We start from the raw sequence: 26,672 nt of genomic DNA, 5'->3' as shown, positions 1-26,672 counted from the left end.
GCAAGTTGTTGTTTTTTTGGCCTCACAAGTCAATTTGGATGGATGCTATATATCAAAATATAACACATACCCAAGTAATAAGATTTTAGAATATATTCTCTTAATTATATTTTAGGTATAAATATGTGGGAATTTGTTCATTAATGAATCATAAAATAAAATGATCATGAAGAGAGGCCTTGTATGAATATGAAGAGGGTGTGTTTGATAGCCAAGGATGACTTGCCTATGTCCTCTCTTTTGGGCTTAATTTCAACTTAATTAATTAAGATTTGGATCTTAATTGGATACTAGGCAGTCTCCTTTGGCTATTCTGACCCCTCCCATCTTTCATTCTAGGCCACATCTCTTCTTTTTACGGTACTCGTTCTGTCGTTTTGGATTGCTCATTGTTTAGATTTTCCACCGAGTATGGTTTATTGTAAGATTGTAATCGAGTCAAACCAAGTGGAGTTTTAATCTGCTGATGCTTGGTATGTCAAAAAATTAACGAGTTCGAGTTCATGTGAGTTTGTTCACGATTTTTCCTCTTGAGTAACTCATTAATTTTGTTTATAAACTTCGCTCACGAACAACTCTTTAATTATGTTCATTTGAAATTTCTTTCACATATTACTACATTGTTTTACATGTTCTTTCCTTCTGTAGAGTTACTATTATTAAAAAAAAAAAAAATCCAACTAAGCTTGCTCATGGATGTATTAATAAATATTACAATCAAGCTTGTTTTTGTACTTGTTCATCGTAAACCTATTACCAAATATGCTCACGAGCTTTTGAACCGAACTTCACTGTGCTCAAGCTCGACTAGATTATAATTACTTTTATTGAGCAAAACGAACCGCGACTCAACTCATTTACAATCTAAAAATTGTTGGATTAGAATTAAAAAGCAACTAGAAAAGAAAATCATCTAATAATATTCTAGTAACAGAAAAACTGATATATGTAAAACGTTTTGATTAATCGAATTAATTAAAAGAAAAAGAAGCAGCAGCATGAATTGAGTAAAAGTAAAAAGACTGTTGGTGGGTCGGTATCAAGGAGATCTAAAATGGAGAAGATGAAGGCCCATACTTGCAGCTTTCAGCCCTTACCCGCTACTTTTCTTCCTGGTTATTTCAAACATAAGATGACGAAAGTTCAGTCAAAATTGGAGTCGGAGGAAAATAATTTGGATTTTGAATTATCAAACCCAGAAGAAGGGAGGGGATTTGATTTTCATCAATCTTTTCCTCTTCATGCATACAATCATCTTCCACTCCTAACACACCATATTCGATTTCTCTTACCAGATCTGACATTCACTTCATTTACACCTCATCTTGCCGACTGATATAATTCAGAAACGGAAGTACGATCCAGCCATGATTACCATTCCTTATTTGACCGCTTTGACCACTTACTTTAGCTATGGTTTACTCTTCGTTTTTGGTCAATTCCGCGATTTTTTCAGGAAAATCTTTGATTGGTGGCATGCCAGCAATCTTCAGGTTTCTCATTTTCCTTTGCGTTTTGTAATTTGTAATTTATGGTATGCTTCAACTCTTTTATACTATGTCTATTTCTGTCTCGAATTTAGGGTTATGCTCCGATCTGTTTAGGGCTTGAAGACTTCTATGTTCGACGTCTGTATCTCCGGATTCAGGTTACTCTTTTTCCTTTTTAAATTTGAGTTTTTCCTTGCATCTGCTTCACTTCGATTTATATTTAAGGCTGGCCTGAATTCGAATTGATGTATGAGAAGCCATTGGAACATTTTTGCAGAAACATCTTCGATTAACCAGTAACTAGCAATTGTATTTGATTTTATTTGAATTTTTATATATAATTTTTTTTAGGAAGAATTTGAATTTTACATTGATTATGAGCATCAATCCGAATGCTTGTGGTTGAGAACTACCAAAAGGTCCACAACTGTTTGATTGATGCAAAATGTTCTTAGGTATATGTTAAAAGAAGTAAGGGTCTTGACTGTCATTCATTCATCTAAGCATCAGTCAATATGTACTTCTATGCTCTAAATTCTTGTTCTATGTATATGGGATAAGTTTTTGCTCTTTTTGTGTTTATTTTCTTCTGTATATGTTTATCTGGGGGTTATAAATGTGATATTAATGTAGTAGTTGCAGTTGCTTCAGTACAATGTGCAACGCAATGGTGTGCTGCAAATAGCTGAAGGGTTGACATTTCTTGTGTTTTTTTGTCCGTGTAGGACTGTTTTGGACGACCTATATCAAGTGCTCCTGATGCTTGGTTTGATGTGGTTGAACGTTACTCCAATGACAATAATAAGACATTAAAGTGAGTACTTTCGTCATTTTGCTTGGAAGTCTAAAGTCCCCATTAGAAAGCAATTTTAACTTGTGCAGTTGTATGCTTTAGAGACACTTTACTAACTTCCTTGCTTGTAAGTGATTTGTGGATTAATTGTTTCCTTACATCTTGTGCAGACGAACTACAAAGACAACTAGGTGTCTTAATTTGGGATCATATAATTATCTTGGCTTTGCAGCTGCTGATGAATATTGCACTCCACGTGTTATTGAGTCATTGAAAAAGTTCTCTCCAAGTACTTGTAGCACTCGTGTTGATGGGGGTATGCATGATATTCTGCAGTCAGTTCTTTTGTTATTATGTTCTGGTAGTTGGTTTTAATGAAGCAGATATTTTATCAGGAACAACAGCACTGCACACTGAATTGGAGGAATGTGTTGCAGGCTTCGTTGGAAAGCCAGCTTCCATAGTGTTTGGTATGGGCTATGTGACAAACTCTGCCATCCTTCCTGTCCTGATGGGGAAAGTGCGCTCATAGATCCTGTTATTAGTATCACTATTTTTGGCTGTTGTGCATGTATGAGTTGCTTATTTCAATCATATTATTACAGGGTGGATTGATAATCAGTGATTCATTGAACCACAATTCTATTGTCAATGGTGCTCGAGGCTCAGGAGCAACAATTAGAGTTTTCCAACATAATAGTAAGTTGTCTGATGCTGCCTGCCTACTATGGTTCCTTTCAATATTTCAGCGCTGTTGTGCTGTTTGAGTATAATGTCTCTTTGTTTTAGCACCGTCACACTTGGAGAAAGTTTTACGAGAACAAATTGCTAACGGGCAACCTAGGACACATAGGCCTTGGAAGAAGATAATGGTAATTGTTGAAGGGATATATAGTATGGAAGGAGAACTCTGCAACCTTCCAGAGATTGTGGCAATATGCAAGAAATATAAGGTGATACATTTTATCATTTGTGCATGCTAAATTTCAGTTTATCTTTTGAGAAATCAATGCTAATTGCTACACCTGGATGCATATATATAGTGGTAAATTCCTATATTATATTGATGAACGAATTTTCAACCTACAAACAGACATACTCTAACAAAAGTTTCTATTGCTATTAACAAAAGATAATTTATTCTTTTTGGCTTTTTAGGCATATGTTTACTTGGATGAGGCTCACAGCATTGGAGCTGTTGGAAAAACGGGAAGAGGTGTTTGTGAACTCTTAGGAGTAGATACTGCTGATGTTGACATTATGATGGGAACTTTTACGAAATCGTTCGGATCATCTGGTGGTTACATTGCTGGATCCAAGGTTCTTTTATGCACCTTTCTTAAATATTCTTGATTGTGTATAGAAGTGGTACTGAGAAAGGTCAAAGGAGAATCACATGCACTTGTACTACTTGGGAGTTGAGCCTCTACATTCTTTAATTAAAGGATTTATCTTCATGGGTTTCATTGTTTTTGTTTGCTTTGTGTACAATATGGATGGATTGAATTACTGTCGCTAGTAATACGCAGTTTGACATGGTGGCAATTTGGATGATCACTAGCTTGCCATAATTTTAAATTGTTTTCCTTGTATGTTAAGTGGGAATCACAGTATATGTGTATCATGGTGATGGTTGTATCTATTCAGGACTTGTCATGATCTTATTGGGCTTGACAAGTTTTCCAAGTTCATAAGTTTGTATCTGCATGACCTCTAGAAACTGTGAAGCATGTCAACTAATACTATTGAGTGGATACTAGAGTTATTTCATAATGTGTCTGATTGATGACGGCAGATTGCTTATTTTAGTATATTTATTTTTCAGGAGCTTATACAGTATCTCAAGTACAGTTGTCCAGCTCATCTGTATGCAACATCAATATCACCTCCAGCTGCACAACAAATTATATCTGCTATAAAGGTTATTCTTGGTGAAGACGGTTCCAGTAGAGGTACTAGAAGAAAAATTAGTGCAGTGTCTATATAATGCTAATAAATTGGATTTGAGTTTGGATGCTTTTATTTGGTCATAAGTTGAATATCTTTGATGTCACTCTAGGGGCTCAAAAGTTAGCAAGAATACGTGAAAACAGCAACTTTTTCAGGTCAGAGCTGCAGAAGATGGGTTTTGAGGTTCTTGGGGATAATGATTCTCCTGTAATGCCCATAATGCTTTACAATCCAGCTAAAATCCCTGCATTTTCTCGGGAGTGTTTAAATCAGAATGTGAGTTCATTGTCTGTCGTATTTTATCATGGATTCTTCTGATTTATCAGTTGCTTATTTTCCATTTTATGGCTGTTATGGTGACCAATTTATGAATGGATTTGCAGGTGGCTGTGGTTACAGTGGCTTTTCCTGCTACCCCTCTACTTTTAGCTAGGGCACGCATTTGCATATCTGCATCTCATACCAAGGAAGACCTTCTCAAAGCCTTGGAGGTAAGGATATCTCTAAAAGCACAAGTTAGCCCTGAATTTGTGCTCTGGATTTTTTTGATTTAATATATCTTTTTATTCAGTATCTTAAAATTATTTTTATTTTTTTTTAACAATTTGACTTAATTGGGACACATTGGCCATCATGATAAGTTTCAAGGGTGTTTTGATTGGACCAAAGCGTCCAAAGAAAAAAACAAAGAGACCTTGCTGTCATTACTTTGTCATAGAAGTCACTCAACTTTACTTTGGCCACCAAACTTAAATTAACGCCTCAAAATAATCGTTGACGACCTCAAAACAGAAATATCCAAAAAATTGAAGTTGTTTAGAATCACATTTACCGTGGAACCATGTTTTTTATTTTCTAAAATCACCATTTCCGGAGCTTTCTCTTTCTAAACATTCACTTTGTCTCTCCTAACCAAACACCACCTAAATGGCCTATTAAAAGTTGCTTAAAATATCACCAATTCATAGAATTTCTATTTGAGGTCTCATTTTGAGACGTTAATTGAAGTTTAGCGGCCATAATATTAGAAAATGTAAAGTTAAGTGACTTTTATGTTATGTTTTGAAGTTCAGTGGTCACACCGTCAATAGGAATAAAGTTTAGTGGCCATTGGTGTAATTTACCCGAGCTTAAATCCTTTGTTTATAGCCCTTTAATGATCTGAATGTGGAAGGTGAATTCATGTAGGCGAGATAGGTAGCTTTAAATAGCAGGAAAGCAATGGTTTTAATGGCGATGATTGTTTTTGGCAGGTTATAAGTAGGGTGGGTGATCTTGTGGGCATAAAATACTTCCCTGCGGAACCAAAGAAACAGCAGCAAGAGCAGAGCACGTTGAAGTTGGAATGAATTGTTTTTATTTCATTCCATGTAATATGTAGCATTTAGTAATTGTTGAGTATTTGATGATCCAAAATAGTGAGTGTATAGGCAAACTTGAATTCATCCATTGTCAGGTTTTTCTGATTTAAAATTGTGTGTATAGATGAAATTTATTCAATTCTTTCCCTTGTGCTACTTTCATGTCATTGGCTTAACAAAAAGAAGTGGGGAATCATAAAAAATTGTATTCAATTATCATGTGAATGGTTTAAGGTAGGTAAGTGACAGCACACTTGAAATTAGGCTCACATGTATTGTATTCATATCTCATCAAATCCACTAAGCAATCATTTGCTACTATGTATTGATTGAGGGAACTTGCCATTATTTGTTCTCGAGGGTAAATTATATCCATAGTCTCTCAATTTGCTCTTATTTTCAAGGTTTAAAGCATTTTTTTGGTCCTTGACCTATCCAATATTTGTCCATTTGACCCCTGGTCTATTATTTGGTCATATTTGGTCCGTAACCTATCAAATTAGATAAAATCCGATCCATATTGGATGAAAAATTAACTGTGTTGGAAAATGAACGGCAGTAACCAATACAAAAATGACACATGACACATAAATAAAATTAATTTTCACTCTATCGGAACACTAGAAAAAGTTCTTAGGATTTTTTTACTGTGTAAAATAGTTACTATTGCCATCTCTAGTTGAAAATTAATTTTCCATTCAATATGGGTTGAATTTTATCTAATTTGATAGGTCATGGGTCAAATGTGACCAAATAATAGATCAGGGGCCAAATGCACAAATTTTGGATAGGTCAGGGGCTAAAAAATACTTTAAGCCTATTTTCAATGTGATTCTTGAATTTTAAAATTAGATATTGTGGACTTTGAACTTTCAATTTTACTAGTATAATAGTCATTTTTTCACTAGAGTTTGTGGAAATATTTTTTTTTAAAAAAAATTTACGCACAATGCGCTTACAATATAAAGAAGAAAGAAAAACCTCCATATCCGGATGTGATTCGAACACATGACCTCCCTAGTCATAGGTAAGCTCTCAACCACTAGGCTAAGAGCTTCACCACAGAGTTTGTGGAAATATTATTTTAAGCAAGTTTTGAACTTTTTAGTTTTGAAATCTTATAGATTTTTGTTAGTTTAGGAAATAGAAAAATGATGATTCTATGTCCAGAATAGGTGTCGATTGATTTAGGAATTAGAAGAATGAGAACAATTAAGAAGAGAGAAAGAGGAGAATGAGAAAAGAAGATAATAGTTTAAATATTTCTGATTGATAGATATTCCTGCTCTAGGTATGACGGTTAGCCATGTTCACATGGACCTTAACGACCAAATGAATTTGGTCATTCACCGTTAGATTTAGGCTCATCAAATCTAAACTTTAGGATGTTTTAAATTTCCACCCTAAGATTCTAATAAGCCTAGATCTAACGGTGAATGATCAAATATTACATGGTCATTAAGATCCATATGATCAAAACCGTGACGGTATATTAACTATATCGGCAGTGGTTACATTACAATTGGCATAACAAACTCACCAAGAGTTTTAAAATAGGTAATAATATCTAGCCTCTATCAGTCTAAAAGAATATGATAGCAATATGAATAAAATACATAATAATAACTAAATAACTCAAAGCTAACATATTTAAATATTCTTTTTAGCCCTTTTACTTCGTTCAACATGCAGAGATGACAATACCTCCCCATGCAAAACATTCTTGATCCCAAGAATGGATGAAATCAGGAACTGATTAGCCAACATAGAATAGTCTTTTCAGGTTGCATAGATGATAAACTTGCCCATTTATCAACAACTGAGGAATTGTATTATCATTCACCAGGACATTACAAACCTTAATAGATTGAACAAATTCAATGGTAGGAACGGTAGTGAGTGAGAAGGAGGAGGGGCCTTGATTCTTTTTAAGAAGGGAAACATGGAAAACAGGATACGCCTTACTTGTTGAAGGAAGCTTGAGCTTATAAGCAACTTTGCCCACCTTCGTTATGATCTTAAAAGGACTAAAAAACTTAGTTGGGATTTTTTTGTGAGAACTGCACAGAGCAAGAGAGAATTGCTTGTAGGGTTGGAGCTTTAAAAATACCCAATCACTAATTTCAAATTACCAATATGTCATGTGTTTATTGCAAACTATTTCATTCTAATTTGACATTGGGCTAAGCAAGCTTCTAGTGCCTGATTCATCTGATGTCTAGTAACCAAGACCTCTTCAACTGCAGCTACATTAGAAGTAGTGTTGTGACAGACATGTAAGGTTGGGTCCTATCTATATAGAGCTTGAAACAGGCTCATCTTCAGAGACTATGGTATATAGAGTTATACCAGTACTTTGCAAGACTTAAACAACTAGCTCATTTTTTAGGACAAAAATGTTAGAGTATGCCCTAGTCAAGAGACATTATATCTAAACGGTACCCTTAATTGTAAGGCAATAATATGTTCTGTTAATTCACTTGTGCGAACTGACTTGACATAGTATCCTTGATTAGTGATCTACTCATATTTGACTGTCATGGCCGGATAAGTGAAACCGTGAGACAATAAGATACTAATCTAGATATACCTAGTCCGTTGTTGTTGTTGTTGTTGTTGTTGTCATGAGAATGATAAACAAAAGACTAATACATGCTTTGGTTGTGATGGTGTTTCACTGGTTACAGACATGAGATGTCAGGCCAAGGGCATGAGAGTTTATGAACCAATAAAACCCGGATGATCCACTATGGGAACACTACAGGGTATTAGTGTCATATGTGGTTCTCATGTAATGCTCATAGATCAGTCCTTAGGCCAAACTCGCTATAGAACTAGGTGAGACATAATATGCTTTTATTATCGCCTAATGGGACAGTAAATTGGTGCCAAGTATGGATTAGACAAGTATCTTCTGAATCATGCTGAGGGACCATCAGTGAAGTGCGACGATTGCCACTCTCATATGTGAGAGCATATATCACCAGCCACGTGATTAGTGAAGCTGGAAAACATGTGATCACGCTTGAATGAAGCAATTGGTAGTGCATACATGACATTCTAAAATAACTAACAACTTAAAAGAGGGTAATAAAATCTAGCCCTCAACACTCTGGAAGAATGTGATGACATTAAAAATAAAATACAAAAATAATAACTAAATAACTAAAATTAACTAACATAGGTAAATATCCTTTTTAGTCATTTTACTTCTTACAACGTGCATATGTGACATTCTATGAGAAATATGATTTTAAACAACTTTAAATCTTGGACTTTTTTCATCGATGGTAAAAGAGACAATTATGTTAGTAAAGTTTAAAACTCATTGACTAATATTTGGGTTTGAAATTCATGAGCCACGAGACATAATGAAAGTAAATATAATTTTGAAGGGCCATTTATGTAAATTTTCCATTGAATCTCCATTAAAGAGTAGGGTTGTAATCGAGTTGAGCTGAGCTTTGACCTGTTCATGTTGGGATTGCCATAAAATTAATGAGCTTGAGCTCAATATCCTATTCGTGAGCTATTCGCAAGCAACTCATTTATTTGTTCACGGGCTTTGCTTTCGAGCAGCTCGTTAATTCTGTTTATGAACTTTGCTCAGGAGCAACTCATTAATTATGTTCATTTAATTTTTTTTATCACAACTACAAATTCTTTAATTATGTTCTTGAACTTTGTTCGCGAACAATTAAAGTTTACACAACTACAAAGTTTTACATCTTATAGAAAAATTATTACTAAAAAAACTATTGAACCAAGCTTGCTTACGAGCATGTTCATGAAAATTATAATCGAGTTTGTTTATGAATCTATAATCAAACCTACTCGAGAGCTGTCGAACCGATTTTCATGTTGTGCTCAAGTTCGACTCGATAATAAATCGATCCTAACACGACCAAACTCTTAAAGATTCAAACGTTCATGAGTGGCTCAACTCATTTACAGCATTCTCAAAGAGCAAAAAGGTGTGTTGATCTAAAACTAACTCCAATGAGTCTTATCAATAGATAAAGCTATTATAATATACTTCATTTAACAATAAAAAATAGACATAAATTAAATATTTAAGATGTTTTAATTATGATATTATTTTATCAATTTTTATAAATAATCCTTGTAATGCAAAATGCTTTCTTAATTGTATCAAATGCAATGTTTGTATAACTTTTTCAAAAAAAACATTTTAATCTCTAAATTTGTGATTATTTTACTAGTTAGCTCCACAGTTTTCTGAAGTACATTGTAAAATCTTTAAGTTTTGTTAAAATTAGTTACATAATCCTTCTATCTATAATGTTAGTTTTTTTAATATAAATATTGACCATTCATCAATTTTAATTATATAACATATATATTATAATTTAGTAGTTGAGAGGTTACTTATGACTAGACCTGGGTATGGGCCGGGCCTGTTGGACTTTTAATAAAACATGATGAGCCCAAGCCCAGTCCAATCCGCAGGAAATTTAGTCCGATTCGGGCTGGGTTCGGACCTAAGATATGAATCCCAAGCCCGCCCGTTCAAGCCCATATATATTTAAAAAAATACAATTAAATTTAAAATACTGTACATGAAAAAAAACGAAATACATACTATTTTATAAATTTGTACAATTATTACACTTTATATAATATCAAAAAAATACAGAACAACATTATTAAATATAAAAAAAATATTCAATACATATGTTTTTTAAAGTCCATGTATATAAAATAAAATTAAGGCAAAAATAAGTAAAAAGAGGACATGATTTGCATGGAGGAGATTAGGTTAAAAGAAAAACTTCAGCAAACCTTAAATATTTATATTTATGTTTATAAAATTATATTGTAATTTATATTTATATAATATAATATAATAATTTATAATTTATTTATATATATATATGTTATATCGTATCGGGCCGGGCCGACCCGATATAAAATTTGTAAAGCCCAAGCCCGCCCAGTTTTTTACGGGTTTATACGGGCTTGGGCCGAACCAAGCTTGCCAGTATTTTTATGTGTCCAAGCCCGGTTAACTAGGCCTGGGCGGGCTTGTTGGCCCATGCCCAGGTCTACCTATGACTAGGGAGGTCATGGGTTCGAATCACATCCGAGTGGGATGAAGATTTTTCTTTCTTCTTAATGTAAGCGCATTGTGCGCAAATTATATATATATATATATATATATATATATATATATATATATATATATATATATATAAATCATAAAGTTATTTTAATATTTTATAATATTTTGATAATTTAATTTTTAAAATTTTTTTAATTAAGTACATGTTTTTTAAAGTTAATTACATGTTATTCAATAATATAACATGTAATCGCAACCCTAATGTTTGCGGCAATGCTGCCCATTCCCTTTTGCACCTCTGCCTTCAGGCACACTGCCGGAACCACTAGACCAGAGTGACACTGTTCTTCTCAATTTAGAGGATCTCATCGATCCTTCAAAGAGACTGTAGTGGGAAATATAGAGATGAGTGTTGAACGTATACATGTAGATTGAAAGCGAAATGAGTTTTCTCCACAATTGAAAGAGAAGTTGGCTAAAACCTAAGAATATGCTTTAATTATCAAACTCCTTGGTAGAAATATTGGTTACATGGCTTTACGTAAGTATGCTCTTGAGCCATGAAATCCTAAGTGCAAAGTTGATATTATGGACATAGGTCATGGATTTCATCTTGTCAAATCTGACTAATGGGAAGGAAGGGAATGTATGATGAAGGAAGGTCCCTGGTTGATCCAGAGACACTATTTAACTGTAAGGACCCGATTTTCAAAATTTTGCCCCTCTAAGATGGTGGTGGACTATGCTATGGTTTGGGTCTGGTTCCCTAGATCCCTAGTGAAATACTAAGATAAAGACATCCTACTGACCATTGGTAATATGTTTGGAAGAGCCGTGAGGGTGGAAAAAAAGACTTCGACTGGAGAACGTGGTCATTTTGCTTGTGTGTGCGTGGAGATTAATCTCTCTATCTCTTTACTAGTTCAATTTTGGAACAAGGATAAGATGTATTGGATTGAGTATGAAGGTCCTCATGTAGCTTGCACCAAATATGACTGATATATTCATTCTAAATAAATTGCACTCAGTCGAGTATTATTAAAGAAGCTGCCTCTAAATGTAGTTTGGATGGACAAAATATTGCTAAAGATTCTTCCGTTGCTTTGGGAAATAGTGAGGCTCCAAGGGACCATTATAGTGAGTGAGAAGAGGATTATGGTCATTGGATGATGGTTCCTAAGCGTTGTTAGACTCCATAGAACAAACTAACTTCTTAAGTAGGCTCTCAACTTAGCTCAAGAGGTTGGAAAATACTTTGGGAGCTTCATCTCCCTCCCAAAATTACTTCCTTTGGGAAGTCTATATTAGAGCTTTATCTACTCGTGTTCACCTTTAAGCTAAACACGCCATTGTTTCTATAGGGTTTGCCTTGTGATGTGGACATTGAACATGGGTGGCAGCTTAAGCTACCATTACACATCTCTAGGGGTGTACCGACACTATGGTTGGGAGGAGCCTTGGCCCCTCTAGCGAGCTCAAAAATACATTTTAGTTGGTGGGTGAAGGATTTCGACCTCGTTAAAATCTCCGATTGTCCCCCTAGTTAGCAACCTCCTTTAACATTTTGCCCCTCTATAAATTTATCATGCATTCGCCCATGCACATATCGTTTTAGGAAGTAGTGGATTTACCAAGACGAGGCATGGAATGGGAAACTACTGAAAAGTGTTTCATCCACTATTTTGAAAATGAGCAGAGTAGTAAGGTTGGTACTGGAATCAACAAAACAATGAGATTTGGAACAACATGCATCTCCCACCAACTGCTGCAATGATTGTTTTGTGTAACTTTATCACTAATTAGAAAGCTGCTCAAGTGATTCACAACCATGATCATATTATTGCTTCGCCTATTTCGTCGAGGTCAGTAATGAGAGATTCTAGGCAGAGACAAGCTCAATAACGACTAAAATGTAATATGGACGCAATGATCTTTGAAAGAATGGAGGTTGTGGCTTGGATCTATTGTTAGGCAATGGGATTGGAAGTGTCATGCCATATTCAATAGTGTTCTTAATCTCCCAGTTGCTGCAAAATTTGCTGAAGCCATTACTACGAGGGAGAGTATCATCTGTGTGTTCTCCATGGAATTGAGGAGTATTAGCTCTGAGACTAATGCAAAGTGGTAGTATAGGATTGAGGAGTATTAGATTCGTGACTTATGCAAAAAGTACAGTAGATGACATCAACTTAAACAAAGAAAATCCATTCAAATATGAGAAGATTATCAAAGAGTATAAGTAGCAAACAATGTAAAACGTCTTACCGCTCGAAATATCCATTCCAATACTAGCAATTTTGTTTCTTATTCTACTCCTAGTTAAATTATAAAAACTATGTAAGTATATTTTTTATTTTATTTTATCCTTAATAGAATTTTTCTTTCTCTAAAAAAACCATAGAAATTCAAGTAAATAGTAATGCCTACATAATTACCAATAGTAAAAGGTCTTTCCTCCACCTTTACTATGATTTCAAAGAATATGAATTCATCCGGATGTAATTATTCAAAATAAAAATGCTATACAATTAGAGATATCCTATTACAAATATTTTGGGTAATTACTTTGTTTTTGACAAAATAAGTATTACTTTGTTTGTTTTCACCATTGGATGATGAAGTGTAAAATTAATCCATTGGTGAAAACAAACAAAATAATGCTTACTTTGTCAAAAATAAAGTAACCATAAAAGGCATACTTAAATTAACTTGAGTAGTTACCTCCACTTCCATTTAATGGCGGAGTCAGGACTCCACACTCGGAGGGGTTGATTTTAATATGAAGAACATGAGATCAATTGGACCGTTAATTACCACTAAGACTAACTGTGCAAGTTTAATTTTATGTTATATAATCACACCCTATATAATAAGTACTACTTTTAACTATCTTGGGAGCTGTTCGGGACTGAACTATTGTTCTTCAAGGGTGTTCCGATAGACTGGAAGATCGGCCAACCCTCCCCGCCCCCCTGCTTCCACTTGTTAAAATTTAAAATTTCAAAGTTGGAGTTCTAATAAACTCTAATTAAGAGAAGACTCGAAGAAATTACATGATAAATTCTTCTAGTTAGAGGAGTGAGAGTATAAAAAGGAAATCAATAGTGTCCTGTCCTTTGAATCCTACAAAAATGGTATGCATCATTCACTTTCTTTCACCCAATTCCCCATCAAACATATAATCAACTTCCATTGAGAAAGAGTACATCTGACAGCTTAAATTCCTGGCATCCACTTCAATCATCACTCTTCTTTTTTCTTGTTTTGAAAGCAATCATGAGTCTTCTTATTCTAACAAAGATTCAACCTTCATCACTTCCAGTAACTCTCTCTGGCCCATAACAAACATAGTAAATGATGCAACTTTGACTAACACAAATTCACACAATCAACTAACATTACACCCAAATAAATGATATAAAAAGGGTTTCCAAAATTTCCAAACTCCTGTCAAGTTTTCAACTTATCCTACTCCAAGCACCACACCTTCTATCCACCTAATAGCTTGTACGCATACAATCCATCAAAGCTCAAAATAGAAGAAAAATAGAAAGCTCACCTGGGGAATGACTTTCAGCAGCAACTCAACTTGTACACTACACATATTTGCACAACATAACTGTTTGGCTCTTTCTTGGGAAAAATGCGGGCGTGCCAGAGAATTATAGTATTCTCGAACTATGGAATGAAATTAAGTGCACTTTCTAACTTCTAAATATCAAACGACTGTAAGGAATAAAGAGACCTAAAATTCCAAAGGATTCAATTATCAAAACGATACCGACCTTACAGAAATGATTAAGAACAAACAAAATAAAATTGAAAGGAAATGATGAATGAACTTTGAATTTGAAAATTGAAACTAAGGGAATAACTAAGAAATATAAAATGTTGAAATCTAAGGATAATTTGCTAAAGTTTTGCTTGGGTGTGTTGAGTTGTGCATGATTTCTTCATTTTATAGATGTTGGAGGTAACTTCCTGCTTCTTTCCACTAATCCACATTCTCCACCATATTGAGTAACCTCCGCTTTGACTTCCACACTTTAAGTCCCCCCGATGTCCACTCTAGGAAGTTGGTTTCCTATGAGGTACACTACATGGTTTCTCCTAAGGTACACTATATGGTTTCCCCTAAGGTACACTACATGAGATGTTTCCATGAGGGAAACTGAGGTTCACTCTAGGAAATTCTAAGCGAACGATGTACCAGGAAAATATGAAAAGTTTCCTAAACAAACCTTTTAAGAAAAAGTTTCGTAAAATGTTTTTAAGCAGGCCTTTTAAGAAAAAGTTTCCTAAAATGTTCTTTTAAGAAAAAGTTTCCTAAAAAAAAAGTTTATCACATGAAAAGTGTAAACCAAGAAAACTTTATTTTTGGTGCAAACAATAACTAAATCCGTACATGATTCCATCAATTTCTGACACAATCACACGAAATCCAATTGATACCATTATCATTTTTTCTTCCATTTATATCATATACAATCATATAAAACACACATTCATAACATGATTTTGGAGTAATAACCCGAATTGCCACCCCTTGTCGAAGGGTACCTGTGATTCACACCAAAAAGAATACGCAATATATCTGATAACAATACCATAACAAGTTGGGATACAAATTCTTCACAATAAGATAGCTTCCACTTTCTGCAAACCAAACATATACAGATCACCAATTTTCCTCTTCAGAATAACCCAGCTCAATCATTCTCCAACACCCGGAAAAGGAAAAGCATATATCTTAAATAAAATATGAACAAACATTGTAGTTGATCTAGTGAACAATGACTTCTCATATCTCAGAAATCATTACTCCATCTTGAGCTTCACAAGATAAGGTTCACATAGAAATCATTCCTCTATTATGAAGGCAACCACAATACATATAAGGGATAAGATACTAAAATGAGCTTATGGTTTTTGAAAAAAATATCAATTCAGGCTCCACGTACAAAACAACACCAATATAGACTTAACGTTTATCAATTTAGGAACGTGACACGTCATTCATATTACTCCGTTAAGTTCTATCAATTGTAGGTGGAGAGAGAAATCAAAACTCAACGGAGTAATATAAATGACATGTCACGTCCCGTTATCGATGCCTAAATTGGTACCTTTTTTATTTTGTACGTAGAGCCTAAATTGATATTTCCCCAAAAACCACAGTACTGTTTTGGTACCTTATCCCAATATATAAACATCAACAAGTGATGCATCTTGAGAAATTTGCAAAACAGAACTATTCAAGACTCGCTCTATCTACTGTTTTCAATGATTTTCTTAATCTTATTCAATAATTTCGTCTCGCCAATAAAACAGAGAGCATTACATCCAAAATCTCATGAGCACAAAACCATGTAGTAGACACAATCTGCACCGAATTAAAAATGCATTCACATTGTGCAAGAAGAGATGCTACTAAAAAAGATCCTACTCATTTCAAAAATTATTACTACTTCTAGTTGTTGATAGAAGAAGCAAAAAGACTCAACTCAAGTTAGATTCAGACATGATAGCATTTTTTTCAATACCATGACTGAGAGACATAATTGAATCCAATCCGCAGTTGCAAAACCAAAACTACAAAACTCAGCTAATAATAACAGTCAAGAAAAACCTTTCCCGAGCTTTTGAATAGCACAGAACATCTTTCTTCTTGAACCAACTGCATTAATCCCCATATCTTTCAAATCTTCAAGAGTCAACATTGGCAAAACTTCATCATCCACTTCATGGATTTCAAAAACAGGTGCATACCTCCCTAAACCTATACTATTCAGCCAAATTCTCACCCCATCTTCTCCTACACCACACCTTCCATTATTCCTATAATCTGTTTCCGACGGCCCCGACAATTCAACCCCATCATGGTGGTGATTGCTATGACTGTGATTATTCCTACCCCTAATTGACCTGTTGTAATACGTTTCCCTCTCGTTTCTCTCATTCCCATCTCCCAAATTCTCAAGAGAATGAATTGGACTCTGTTCCTTCAACGGACTTTCTGAATTTTCCATATCGAATTCACGGTAAGTCTCATCCATATCCTCACCACCGCTGTACTTCTCATCTCCCTCGGCGTTGGTATTGCCACTGCCACCGCCTGCATCGTCAATCTTGGAGACCCAATTTGATCGGACTCGCTTTGTTGTAGCATTGGAAGCCCTCTTTTTCGAATCCTTAACTTTCCAGCTCCCAATTGCTACGGTATCTAAATTCACCTCTTTATCATCATCTAGGGTTCCGACGAACTCTCCGGTAGTGGTTAAATTGGTTAAAGCCCGAGTCTTGGAGCTTTTAGTGGAGGTGTTAGGGTCCTTTTTGGAATCAAGAGGAAGAAATTGATGATGCTTCCATTGCTTATTACCATTAATCCTCCGAGGATGAGTTTCGTAGAACTGGTCGCCGCCGATTTCACCTAATCGAACACTGGGCCTTCTCTGCCGCTTGGAGCCGACGGTTTCCGATGACGTTACAATGGTTGGTCCAGCTCCTCCTAGTCTATCAGCAGCAACTAAGCCACCGTTGAGAAGGGCCTCCGGTGGGTGCAAGTCGGCCATTGTTAAAAGTAGAAAATTGAGATCCCCAGAGCGTAAAAGGATTAAAGTAGGAAGATTTGTTGTCTAGGGTTTGGTAAATTGGGGAATTAATATATGAACACGAATGAATTTGAAGAGGAAGCGAACAAAAAGGAGAGATTGGGCGACTGAGAGAGTGGGAGAGGAAATCGAAGAGGTAAAGTGGGAGAGAGAGTGTCAAATATGTTGTTGGGTGCTTGACACGTGTCAATATTTGGAATGTTGTTCTTTCCTTATTTTCACGCGCCTTTTATCTCGTGGGATATTGCTACTTCCTAATGAATCATGGCTTGGTTTCTTAATACGAGAATAATGATAAGTTGTTTATTAAAATAGTAACAAACTTTTACTCACTCAACTCAATCATCCAATTTGCATTTGCAAGATTTGCTCATCACCAATTTTTAAGTATATCAGATTATTATTAATGAAATTTCTGGTTAGTGCGTTTAAATATTCTATTCTTTCACACAAAATTTAATTAATCAAAAGAAATAAAAAGCTTTTAGAAATATTTTAATCTTGTTTGACTCAAAAATAATTTATTTATTGTAAGCATTTTAAGATCTATCGTTTGCTGTTGGAAAAAAAACTGTTTTTTCAAAAAGTAAAAATTATTAACTTCTGTAAAATGTTACTTTTCAGGTCTAAAAGGTAAACACTAATCAAACACCTAAAACTCTTCATTTTGCTGTTGCGGAATCCGTTGTCGGGATACTGTGGAATTTATGGAAATACCGCGACAAGGTGGTATGGGAAAAGAAATACAGCCTTCCGTCGACAGTCCTTGCAGCAGCTATAACAGATTCTTTAGGATGGAAGAACGCCCAAGCAAAGTTCAAAGCTTCAACTCCTGCAATAGTAGAAACACAGGCGAAATGGCAAAAACCGCCCTTGGGTCATCTGATATGCAACGTGGATGCAGGCATCAACGCAGAGGAGACATTTTGTACATACGGAATGCTTATTCGGGATAATAGAGGGGACTATATTCATGCCAGGAATGCGGGGATGGCAGAGTCGAGTGACCCCACCCTTGCGGAAGCAATGACAATAAGAGAAGCTCTCAGTTGGATCAAAGCTCTAAATTTATCTCAAGTAATGATTCAATCATATTGTTTAAACGTGGTACAGGATATACATTCTAAGGTATCTAACCTTTCATACTTATCTGATGTTATTCAAGACTGTAAAGGTATTCTTCAAGATCTGAACTTTGTTTCGATCTCATTCATTAAGCGTTCAGCGAATCTCGCAACCCATTCTTTAGCAAAAGCTGTTAGATCTAGGACTGATTGGGGTGAGTGGGCATATCCACCACCTTTTCTTATCGATGTTTTAAGCTCCGATTTAAGTTAATAATATTCTTTATTCTTTCAAAAAACCCTCTTTATTTTGAAGTAAAAAGGCAAACAGAAACATGAAAAAGAGCAACCAAACACACCCTTTATCCAAAGCTTAATTTGATTAACATGTTTTCGAAGTGGAACCCCCGGGCAGTTAGATCGTTGGGTGAGCTGTTGAGAGCTCACACCCCAAGATTGGTGTTTCTAATTGAAACACTTGTCAATACTGCTAGAATGGAAGTAATTCGGAAAAAATTTGGTTTTGAGGGTTGTCTGTCAGTTGATGCTAGGGGACATAGTAGGGGCCTTGCCCTTCTATGGAAATCTGAAAAAGAAGTAACAATGAAGTCCTATTCCAATCATCATATTGAAGCCGTTGTGCATGGAGGGGAAACAAGGGAGGATTGGAGGTTAGTAGGGTTCTATGGGTATGCGGATAGGAATAGGCAGAAGGAATCATGGGACTTACTGGGAAGTCTTGCTTGCACTTCCACACTGCCTTGGGTTGTGATGGGAGATTTTAACTGTATTCTGGATCAGAGGGAGAAGGGAAGCCTTGCTTGCACTTCCACACTTCCACACTGACAGAGCTAAATATGAAGGGAAGCTGTTTCAATTGGGAGAAAGGAAAAGGAATGAGTGCATGGATCTGAGAAAGACTAGATAGAGCATTTGGGTCCGTGGATTGGTGTAGCCGTTTTTCTCAGTATGTTGTTACCAACCTGATTTCAGGCTACTCGGATCATTCGCCAGTTCTGCTTGAACCGGGCGGTCTGGTAAGGAAAAAGACAAGAAACTGATTTAGATTTGACAAAGCCTGGACGAAGAAGGAAGAGTTTGATGGCCTAGTCTCTGGGGTTTGGAGGCAAAACGGGCAGGAGATAGTAACCAGAAGGCTGGATCTATATTGTGAGGCTATGGAAAAGTGGGGGAATCATTTCAAGATCAGATTTGACAGAAAACTCCAACATTGTAAAAAGATCCTGGAATAAACACGTGATAAAACAGATGTGGCGGGAGTAGAGAAATACATGAAGGCGAGGAACAATTTAAACATATTACTGGAACATGATGAGAATTATTGGTATCAGAGGGCGAAAGTGTTCTAGCTGAAGGAAGGGGATTGCAATTCTAAGTTTTTCCATGCTAGTGTGAAGGCTAGGAAACTATCTAATAGGATCTCTAGCCTAATCAACAACGACGGAATTGAAATCACCGAGACAGATAGGATGAGAAGGGTGGTAAAATTGTACTTTGAACAAGTGTTTAAGGGTGAAGAGGAAGTTAATTATGAGGCGCTGAATTTTTTACCTGTAAAAGTTTCCGAGGCGATGAATGAAACTCTGATTCAGGCTTTCACCTTTGAAGAATTTACAAGGGCAGTACACCAGATGCACCCTGATAAATCACCTGGACCATATGGACTAAATCCGGGTTTCTTTCAGCACTATTGGTCGTTGATTGGGAGAGACATCTTCACGGCTTGTGAAAATTGGCTCAACAAAGGGGAATTCCCTACCCACCTCAATGATACAATTGTCACTTTGATTCCCAAGTGTGAGAACCCGCGCAGGATGGGGAGCTGATGCCAATTTCTCTGTGTAATGTCCTGTACAAAATAATTGCTAAGGTACTTGCAAACAGGCTTAAATTAATCCTTCCTGAGGTGATTTCTGAAAGCCAATCGGCTTTTGTTCCAGGCAGGTCCCTAATTGATAGTGTGCAGGTGGCTTTTGAATTAATTCATTACATGAAGAGAAAGAATAGAGGGGCTAAGGGGGAGATTTCCCTTAAGATTGATATCAGCAAAGCCTATGATAGGGTGGATTAGGATTTCCTAAAGGAAACCTTGATTAGGTTTGGTTTTTATGATAAATGGGTTAAGTGGATTATGCTCTGCATTAGCACTGTGAAGTATTCCATCTCAGTTAATGCTGAACTGGTGGGCCCTATTACACCGGGTAGAGGCCTCAGACAGGGAGATCCACTTTCCTCGTATCTATTCCTTATGTGTGCAGAAGTCTTATCATAAATGATCAGTAAAGCAGAAGCAGATGGGAATTTAACAGGATGCAAAATTTGTGTTGGGGCGACTAGTGTCACTCACCTGTTCTTTGCAGATGATAGCTTCTTGTTTTTTGATGCAACTGAAGAGAAGGGACCAGGATAAAAAGACTTCTTACTGAGTTTGAGAGGGTCTCGGGGCAGGCAGTGAATCTCAGTAAATCTGGCATCTTTTTCAGCGCAAATATGAAAAGTGATGTTCGGGCAAATATCAGTTCAATCCTTCAAGGTGAGACACCATTGGATACAGGTCGATACATAGGGTTACCGTCCCTGATTGGTAGGTCTAAACGGTCTATCTTTGGTTTTCTTAAGGAAAAACTGATGAAGCGGCTGAGTAATTGGACCTATCGGTTTCTCTCAGCTGCTGGGAAAGAGGTCTTATTGAAATCTGTAGCTTAGGCTCTACCAACCTTCTGTATGAGCACATTCCTGTTGCCTAAATCTACCTGTGATGAGCTGCAGAAGATGATGAATTCGTTCTGGTGGGGTACGAAGGAAGATGGCAGTAATAGGATCCATTAGTTTGATTGGAGTAGAATGTGTGAAAGGAAAAGTAGAGGTGGATTGGGCTTTCGGGGGCTAAGGGATTTTAACCTTGCCCTATTAGGGAAGCAAGGGTGGAAGTTAATTAATGAGCCTGACACTTTGGTGAGTCGTATATTCAAAGCTAAACATTATCCCAGAGGTACTTTCCTGTCTTCCAAATTGGGCAATAACCCCAGTTTTGTTTGGAGAAGTGTGTGGAGTTCGATTAATCTACTGAAGGAAGGGTTAAGGTGGTGTATTGGAAGAGGAGATCAAGTGGTGGCCCATCAGGATACCTGGATTTGGAATCAGGAAGGAGTGAAATTTGGGCCAGTGGATAACTTGGGTGATCGACATGTGTTGGTTGGCGAATTGTTTATTCCAGGAACCAGAATTTGGGACCGAGGAAAACTGGATGCATATTTTAGTGGGGATAATGCTGAAAAGATCAAGAGGATGGTGATACCGTTTTCCACAAGGGATGATAGACTAATCTGGCATTTTACAAGAGATGGTGTATATTCTTTGAAATCTAGCTACAGGCTACAGACTGAGACCCGGAGAACTCGAAATGAGGAGGAAGAGTGGAAAAAATTATGGAAACTGGAGATCCCACCCAAGTTGAAACTTTTTATGTGGAAACTGATGAAAAAGATTTTGCCTCTCAGACCCAGATTAGCAAATAGAAGAGTTCCTGTACCAATAAGTTGTCTGCTATGTCCAAACAATATTGAGCATGGGTGGCATTTGTTTGCGGGCTGTGCGTTTGCAAGAGCTTGCTGGCAAGGTGTTAGATTACCACCCTCGGGCGAGGAGTGGGAGTATGTGGAGGATTGGGCTTTTGACATGTTAACAACGTGCTCAAATCATGTAATACAGAAAAGCATTACAGCGTTATAGGCAATATGGCAGGGGAGGAATGGGGTCCTGTGGAATCAAAAAGTTAGTAGGCCAACAGAAGTTATTGCACAGGCAGATAAATATGTCAATGAATGGGTATAGGCACAGGTGGGGAGAAAGAGAAGGGAGGGGAGAGATATGAGTAGTAGTACACATACTGTTGAAAGTGTTGTTTATCTGGATGAGAATGATGGAGATATGAGTGGAGAGGAGAGGAGGCGAAGGGAGATGAGATGTTTTACTAACGTTTGTTCTCTTGCAGGTACATCGAGCGGGGTAAATAATGAGCAGCATATTAACACGAATCAAGAACCATACAGCCGAACCGATGAAGGCCCAGCTCAAGGGTACAACACAGAACATAGTGGCGGAAGTATGAGTCGTGAACAGCAGGAAAATGCAGGGTGCGAGGCTGCCCAACCCCAGCAGAATCAGAACTGCAGCAGAATACGCAGCATCGACGAAAATAGCAGCAGCTCCTTGATTGGCGTCGACGTGGTGGATCAGATTCAGCCCTATCAAAACGTGCGGAACTCGGAGGATCAGCGAAGCCGGTCCTCAACAGCTCTTGAACGGCCAAATCACATATCAAATGGGCCTTTGAGTAGAGCTTTACATACAAGACAATGGGAACAACAACATTCGGGACAGATCTGGCAACCTCCACCGATTGGTTACATAAAATGAAACATTGACGCAGCTATGTTTGAAGGTGATGAAACTATCAGTGCAGGGGCGGTACTAAAAGATTGCACAGATACGTTTCTTTACGGATACTCAATGCATATGTCAGGAATCGTCTCGGCAAAAATTGCTGAGGCGATTGCACTGAAAGAGAGTATCGGTTGGATTTTAACACTTGGTTATAGAGATGTTATATTCGAATCAGACGCAAAAGTGGTTGTTGACTCAGTAAGCACCAATCAAACGGATCTAACAGAATATGGTCAAGTGATAAGTAATGTTAGGGAATTAATTTCAAATCACCCTAGGTATCGGGTGAAATTTGTTTCAAGGTTAGCGAACCGTGCAGCTAATGCTCTGGCACGTAATGCGCGTTCCTATGCTAATTCTTTTTTGCATAGATTTAGTCCTGTATTCATCTGAGACATCCTATTTCAAGATGGCTCGGCTATTCATCAATAAAGTGGTTATTTTCTCTTCAAAAAAAAAAAAAAAATAATCGTCTAATTATTAAAACCGGATATTTAATATTCTCACATTTTTTATGATCAGCAAAATTTACAGGTTTTTATAATCAAATAACCAAATTCATAAATATAAGCTCCTTTGAGCTAGATATTATCTTTCAAAAGATTTAAAATAGAAATTTTAAAGATACTTTGATAAGTCCCCATGAACCATAGAACTGTTATAAAAAAATAGTTATTGACTATATTTTTCAGTATATTTGAAAAACAAGTTCAAGAGCTCTCCTTGAAATGTAGCACATTTTAAATCTAATTAAGGGAAGCTCCATTTTAATCTGAACATAGAAGATGGTAAATCATTTTATCAGAACAGTTCAGATTTACAAATACAAATTTTATCAAACTTGTAAAAGACAGTTTTGCATAATATTGCAAATACAATAAATCTGTATGTTGAGCTTTTTGACATTCATGTCTTCAAACCTTTATAAGCTCAATTTTAGTGCTACTGGACTTTGAAAAAACACATTCTAAACTTTACAGAAAAAATAGATTATGCATATAAGGCATGTATGTTTCTTACAGTTTTGCTTTTCAAGTGATATGCATACATAGTTTTGATTAGAAAGTTTTTCATACCAAAAGCGCAAACAAGTTTTAAATTTTTGGACACCATTTAGAAATCAATTTTGACAGAATATCAGATTCATTCATACTACATGAAAACTACCTTAAGCATGTATTTATAAGATTTGAAGTTGATGTCAGATGAGGGAATTGATAAATGTTAACTTAATGAACTTACCTCAAACTGCAACCTACCGGTCAAAATAGCTTTGAATTTGAACAAAGCATTTCTTATTCTAATAGTTCAAAGAGAAGTAGTTTCTTCAAACATGAGAATATGATTATTATGGAATACATTAGGATGCATTCTGTCAGAAACTAGGCTTTTTCCATTCTATTCTAAGAAACAAATTTATTAAAATTGTGCCTGTAGAACATAGTTAGCAAAGTGGTACTAAGAATTTGTTTATTTGTTTGTTTGGTAATGTATCTGTTTTTATCGATTGTTTATATACTTCTTATATTTCAATCTATATGTATTACTGACATATAAGGATGTCATTGCCTATATAGTTAGTCATATACAGTGGAATATTCAGTGTTAGTAATTAGTCAGAATATAACTGATTATAGATTTGTGTTTGTTCAAGATGGATAAATCATGGATGGTGGCTGATAGAAGATCACAACAGTTTAGGACAGGCTTACAAGAGTTTCTGAAATTTGCATATGATAATGCTCCGAATTCAGACTATATTTTTTGTCCTTACGTCAAATGTTGTAACATTAGAGGTGGTAGTATTGAGTTCATTAAGGAGCATTTAATCTGTAATGGAATTATGAAAACTTACAAAAATTGGATATGGCACGGTGAATGTTCTATTGCAGGCTTAAATCATATAAGTGAGGGTTCTGGAACAGTTCGAAATGAACCATGACTTAGGGACAAATTTAGAAGAAGATGAGTGCTTAGTAGGGTCACATGAATTTATGCATTTCGTACATGATGGAGACAACCCTTTGTATCCCGGTTGTACTAAATCAACCAAGATGAATGGTTTAATACAAACCTTTCATCTGAAAGCAAAACATGAGAAGATTGATGAATGTCTTAATGACTACATTTTGTATAGAGATGTTAATGAGAGCACTACATGATGCCCATAATGTAATGCCTCTAGGTGGAAACTATCTAGGGACAATACAGAGAAAGTAAGGGTAGCATCTAAGACTTTATGATATTTTCCACCGATCTCAAAGTTTAGAAGAATGTTTCAGTCTACGGTTAAGTTACTTACTTGGCATTCGACTGGTAGGAAAAAGGATGGATTGATGAGACATCCAACCGATTCTCTAACTTGGCAAATGATTGACACAAAGTGGCCAGATTTTATGAGAGAACATAGGAACCTTAAAATATGACTATCTTCAGATGGGTTTAACCCATTTGGCACTCTTAGCAGCACGTACTCATGTTGGCCAGTGATCATGGTTATTTATAACCTTCCGCCATGGCTATGCATGAAACATAAGTACATGATGTTAACTTTGTTAATTTCTAGACACAAACAGCCTAGAAATGATATTGATATGTACTTGTAGCTTTTAATTGACGACCTCAAAGTGTTGTGGAATGATGGAATTGAGCGAGTGTATGGTTCAGTTAGATGAGAATACTTTAGGTTGAAAGGGGTCTTGTTATGGAGGATTAATGATTTTCCCGCATATGGAAACTTATCAGGGAGCATTGTTAAAGGGCACAATGCATGTCCTATATGTATTAGCTAAACCAAACCGTTAAGGTATTCTAAAAAGATGGTATATAAGGGCTCATAGGTGGACTGCAAGGAATCATCCTTATCAAAAGCAAGCTTCTACTTTTGATAACACTATAGAAAAGGATGATCCTCCTACACCATCAACGGGAGAGCAGATATACGAAAAAGTTCAATTATTACCCAAAGCTAATGGGAAGGGAGAGAAACTTGTTCCGTATAAGGGTGACCCTGTGATGTGATATCAAAAGCATAAGAGCATGGAACAAATGAGCTTGGAGTTAAGGAGCCCAGTAGAAGCATGGAGGATCCATTGGAGATGTCAATTGGAGCTATGATGAAGAATCGTGCAAAGAAAGACCAACAAATGCTTAATGGACTCGTCTTGAGCTTCTTTAAGCAAGGAATGGATTCTAGCACAGTCATTAGAGATGGTGTATTTTTGTGTTGTATCCAAACCCAAACTCAAGCCCATAATAGTGATATGTAAAAAGGTTGATCATATTTTAAGAGAAGCTTTAGACTTGCATGTGTTTGGCATGTGCAAAATCCATTGGGACTCATTAAAATTAATGTTATAGCCTTATAGGTTTGATTGGGCTTATTTCTAGCTAATTGAAGGCCCAAATAATGTTATTTAGTGGGCTGAAATTGGACTCTAAAAGACAAACGAATTTCATGTTTTTTCCTTGTCTAATTAGGATTTCTTTTAGCTAAGTGCACTAGGATTCAACTTCCTTTTTAGTTCAGGTTTAGGTTTCTTTTGTAACCTATATAAAGGCTTGTATTCTTCATTATTTTTAATCAATCGAACATCAATATTTTTTATGAACAAAAGTTCTTCTTTTCCTTTGGGAATTATTTTCAATCTAGGATTGAATTCTTTATTTTGAGCTTGAGAGACCGAGTCATCATTCTTGCAATATTATCTTGATGGTGAATAAGTATTTTGGTAAGGTACTTGTGAATCGCCAAACACTCAACACTAGTACAGAAATGGCCTATGCTCACGATCGTTAGGGGGTGTGGCAAATGCTTGGCGTCTTTAGCCACAGTTGTTGGACCGTGGCCAAA

General features: G+C 36.2%; 2 protein-coding genes across 2 annotated transcripts; one reads left to right on the top strand and one right to left on the bottom strand.

The window, feature by feature from the left end:
- The first annotated feature begins 1,140 nt into the window (after nt 1-1,140).
- LOC136227878 (long chain base biosynthesis protein 2a) lies at nt 1,141-5,750 on the top strand. The gene is made up of 12 exons (XM_066016648.1): nt 1,141-1,493; nt 1,583-1,648; nt 2,216-2,304; nt 2,454-2,599; nt 2,679-2,803; nt 2,889-2,982; nt 3,073-3,236; nt 3,442-3,603; nt 4,109-4,235; nt 4,343-4,509; nt 4,617-4,724; nt 5,487-5,750. Exons 1-12 carry the CDS (start codon nt 1,368-1,370, stop codon nt 5,580-5,582), a joined length of 1,470 nt encoding a protein of 489 aa, XP_065872720.1. The 5' UTR covers nt 1,141-1,367; the 3' UTR covers nt 5,583-5,750.
- Nucleotides 5,751-15,952: 10,202 nt separating this feature from the next.
- On the bottom strand, nt 15,953-17,400 carry LOC136227870 (uncharacterized). Its single transcript, XM_066016640.1, has one exon. It carries the CDS (start codon nt 17,247-17,249, stop codon nt 16,296-16,298), a length of 954 nt encoding a protein of 317 aa, XP_065872712.1. The 5' UTR covers nt 17,250-17,400; the 3' UTR covers nt 15,953-16,295.
- Nucleotides 17,401-26,672: the final 9,272 nt, after the last annotated feature.

Source organism: Euphorbia lathyris, chromosome 1 (assembly GCF_963576675.1).
Source record: "Euphorbia lathyris chromosome 1, ddEupLath1.1, whole genome shotgun sequence".
Classification (NCBI taxonomy): Eukaryota; Viridiplantae; Streptophyta; class Magnoliopsida; order Malpighiales; family Euphorbiaceae; genus Euphorbia; species Euphorbia lathyris.
This window is presented reverse-complemented; position numbering and strand designations above follow the sequence as displayed.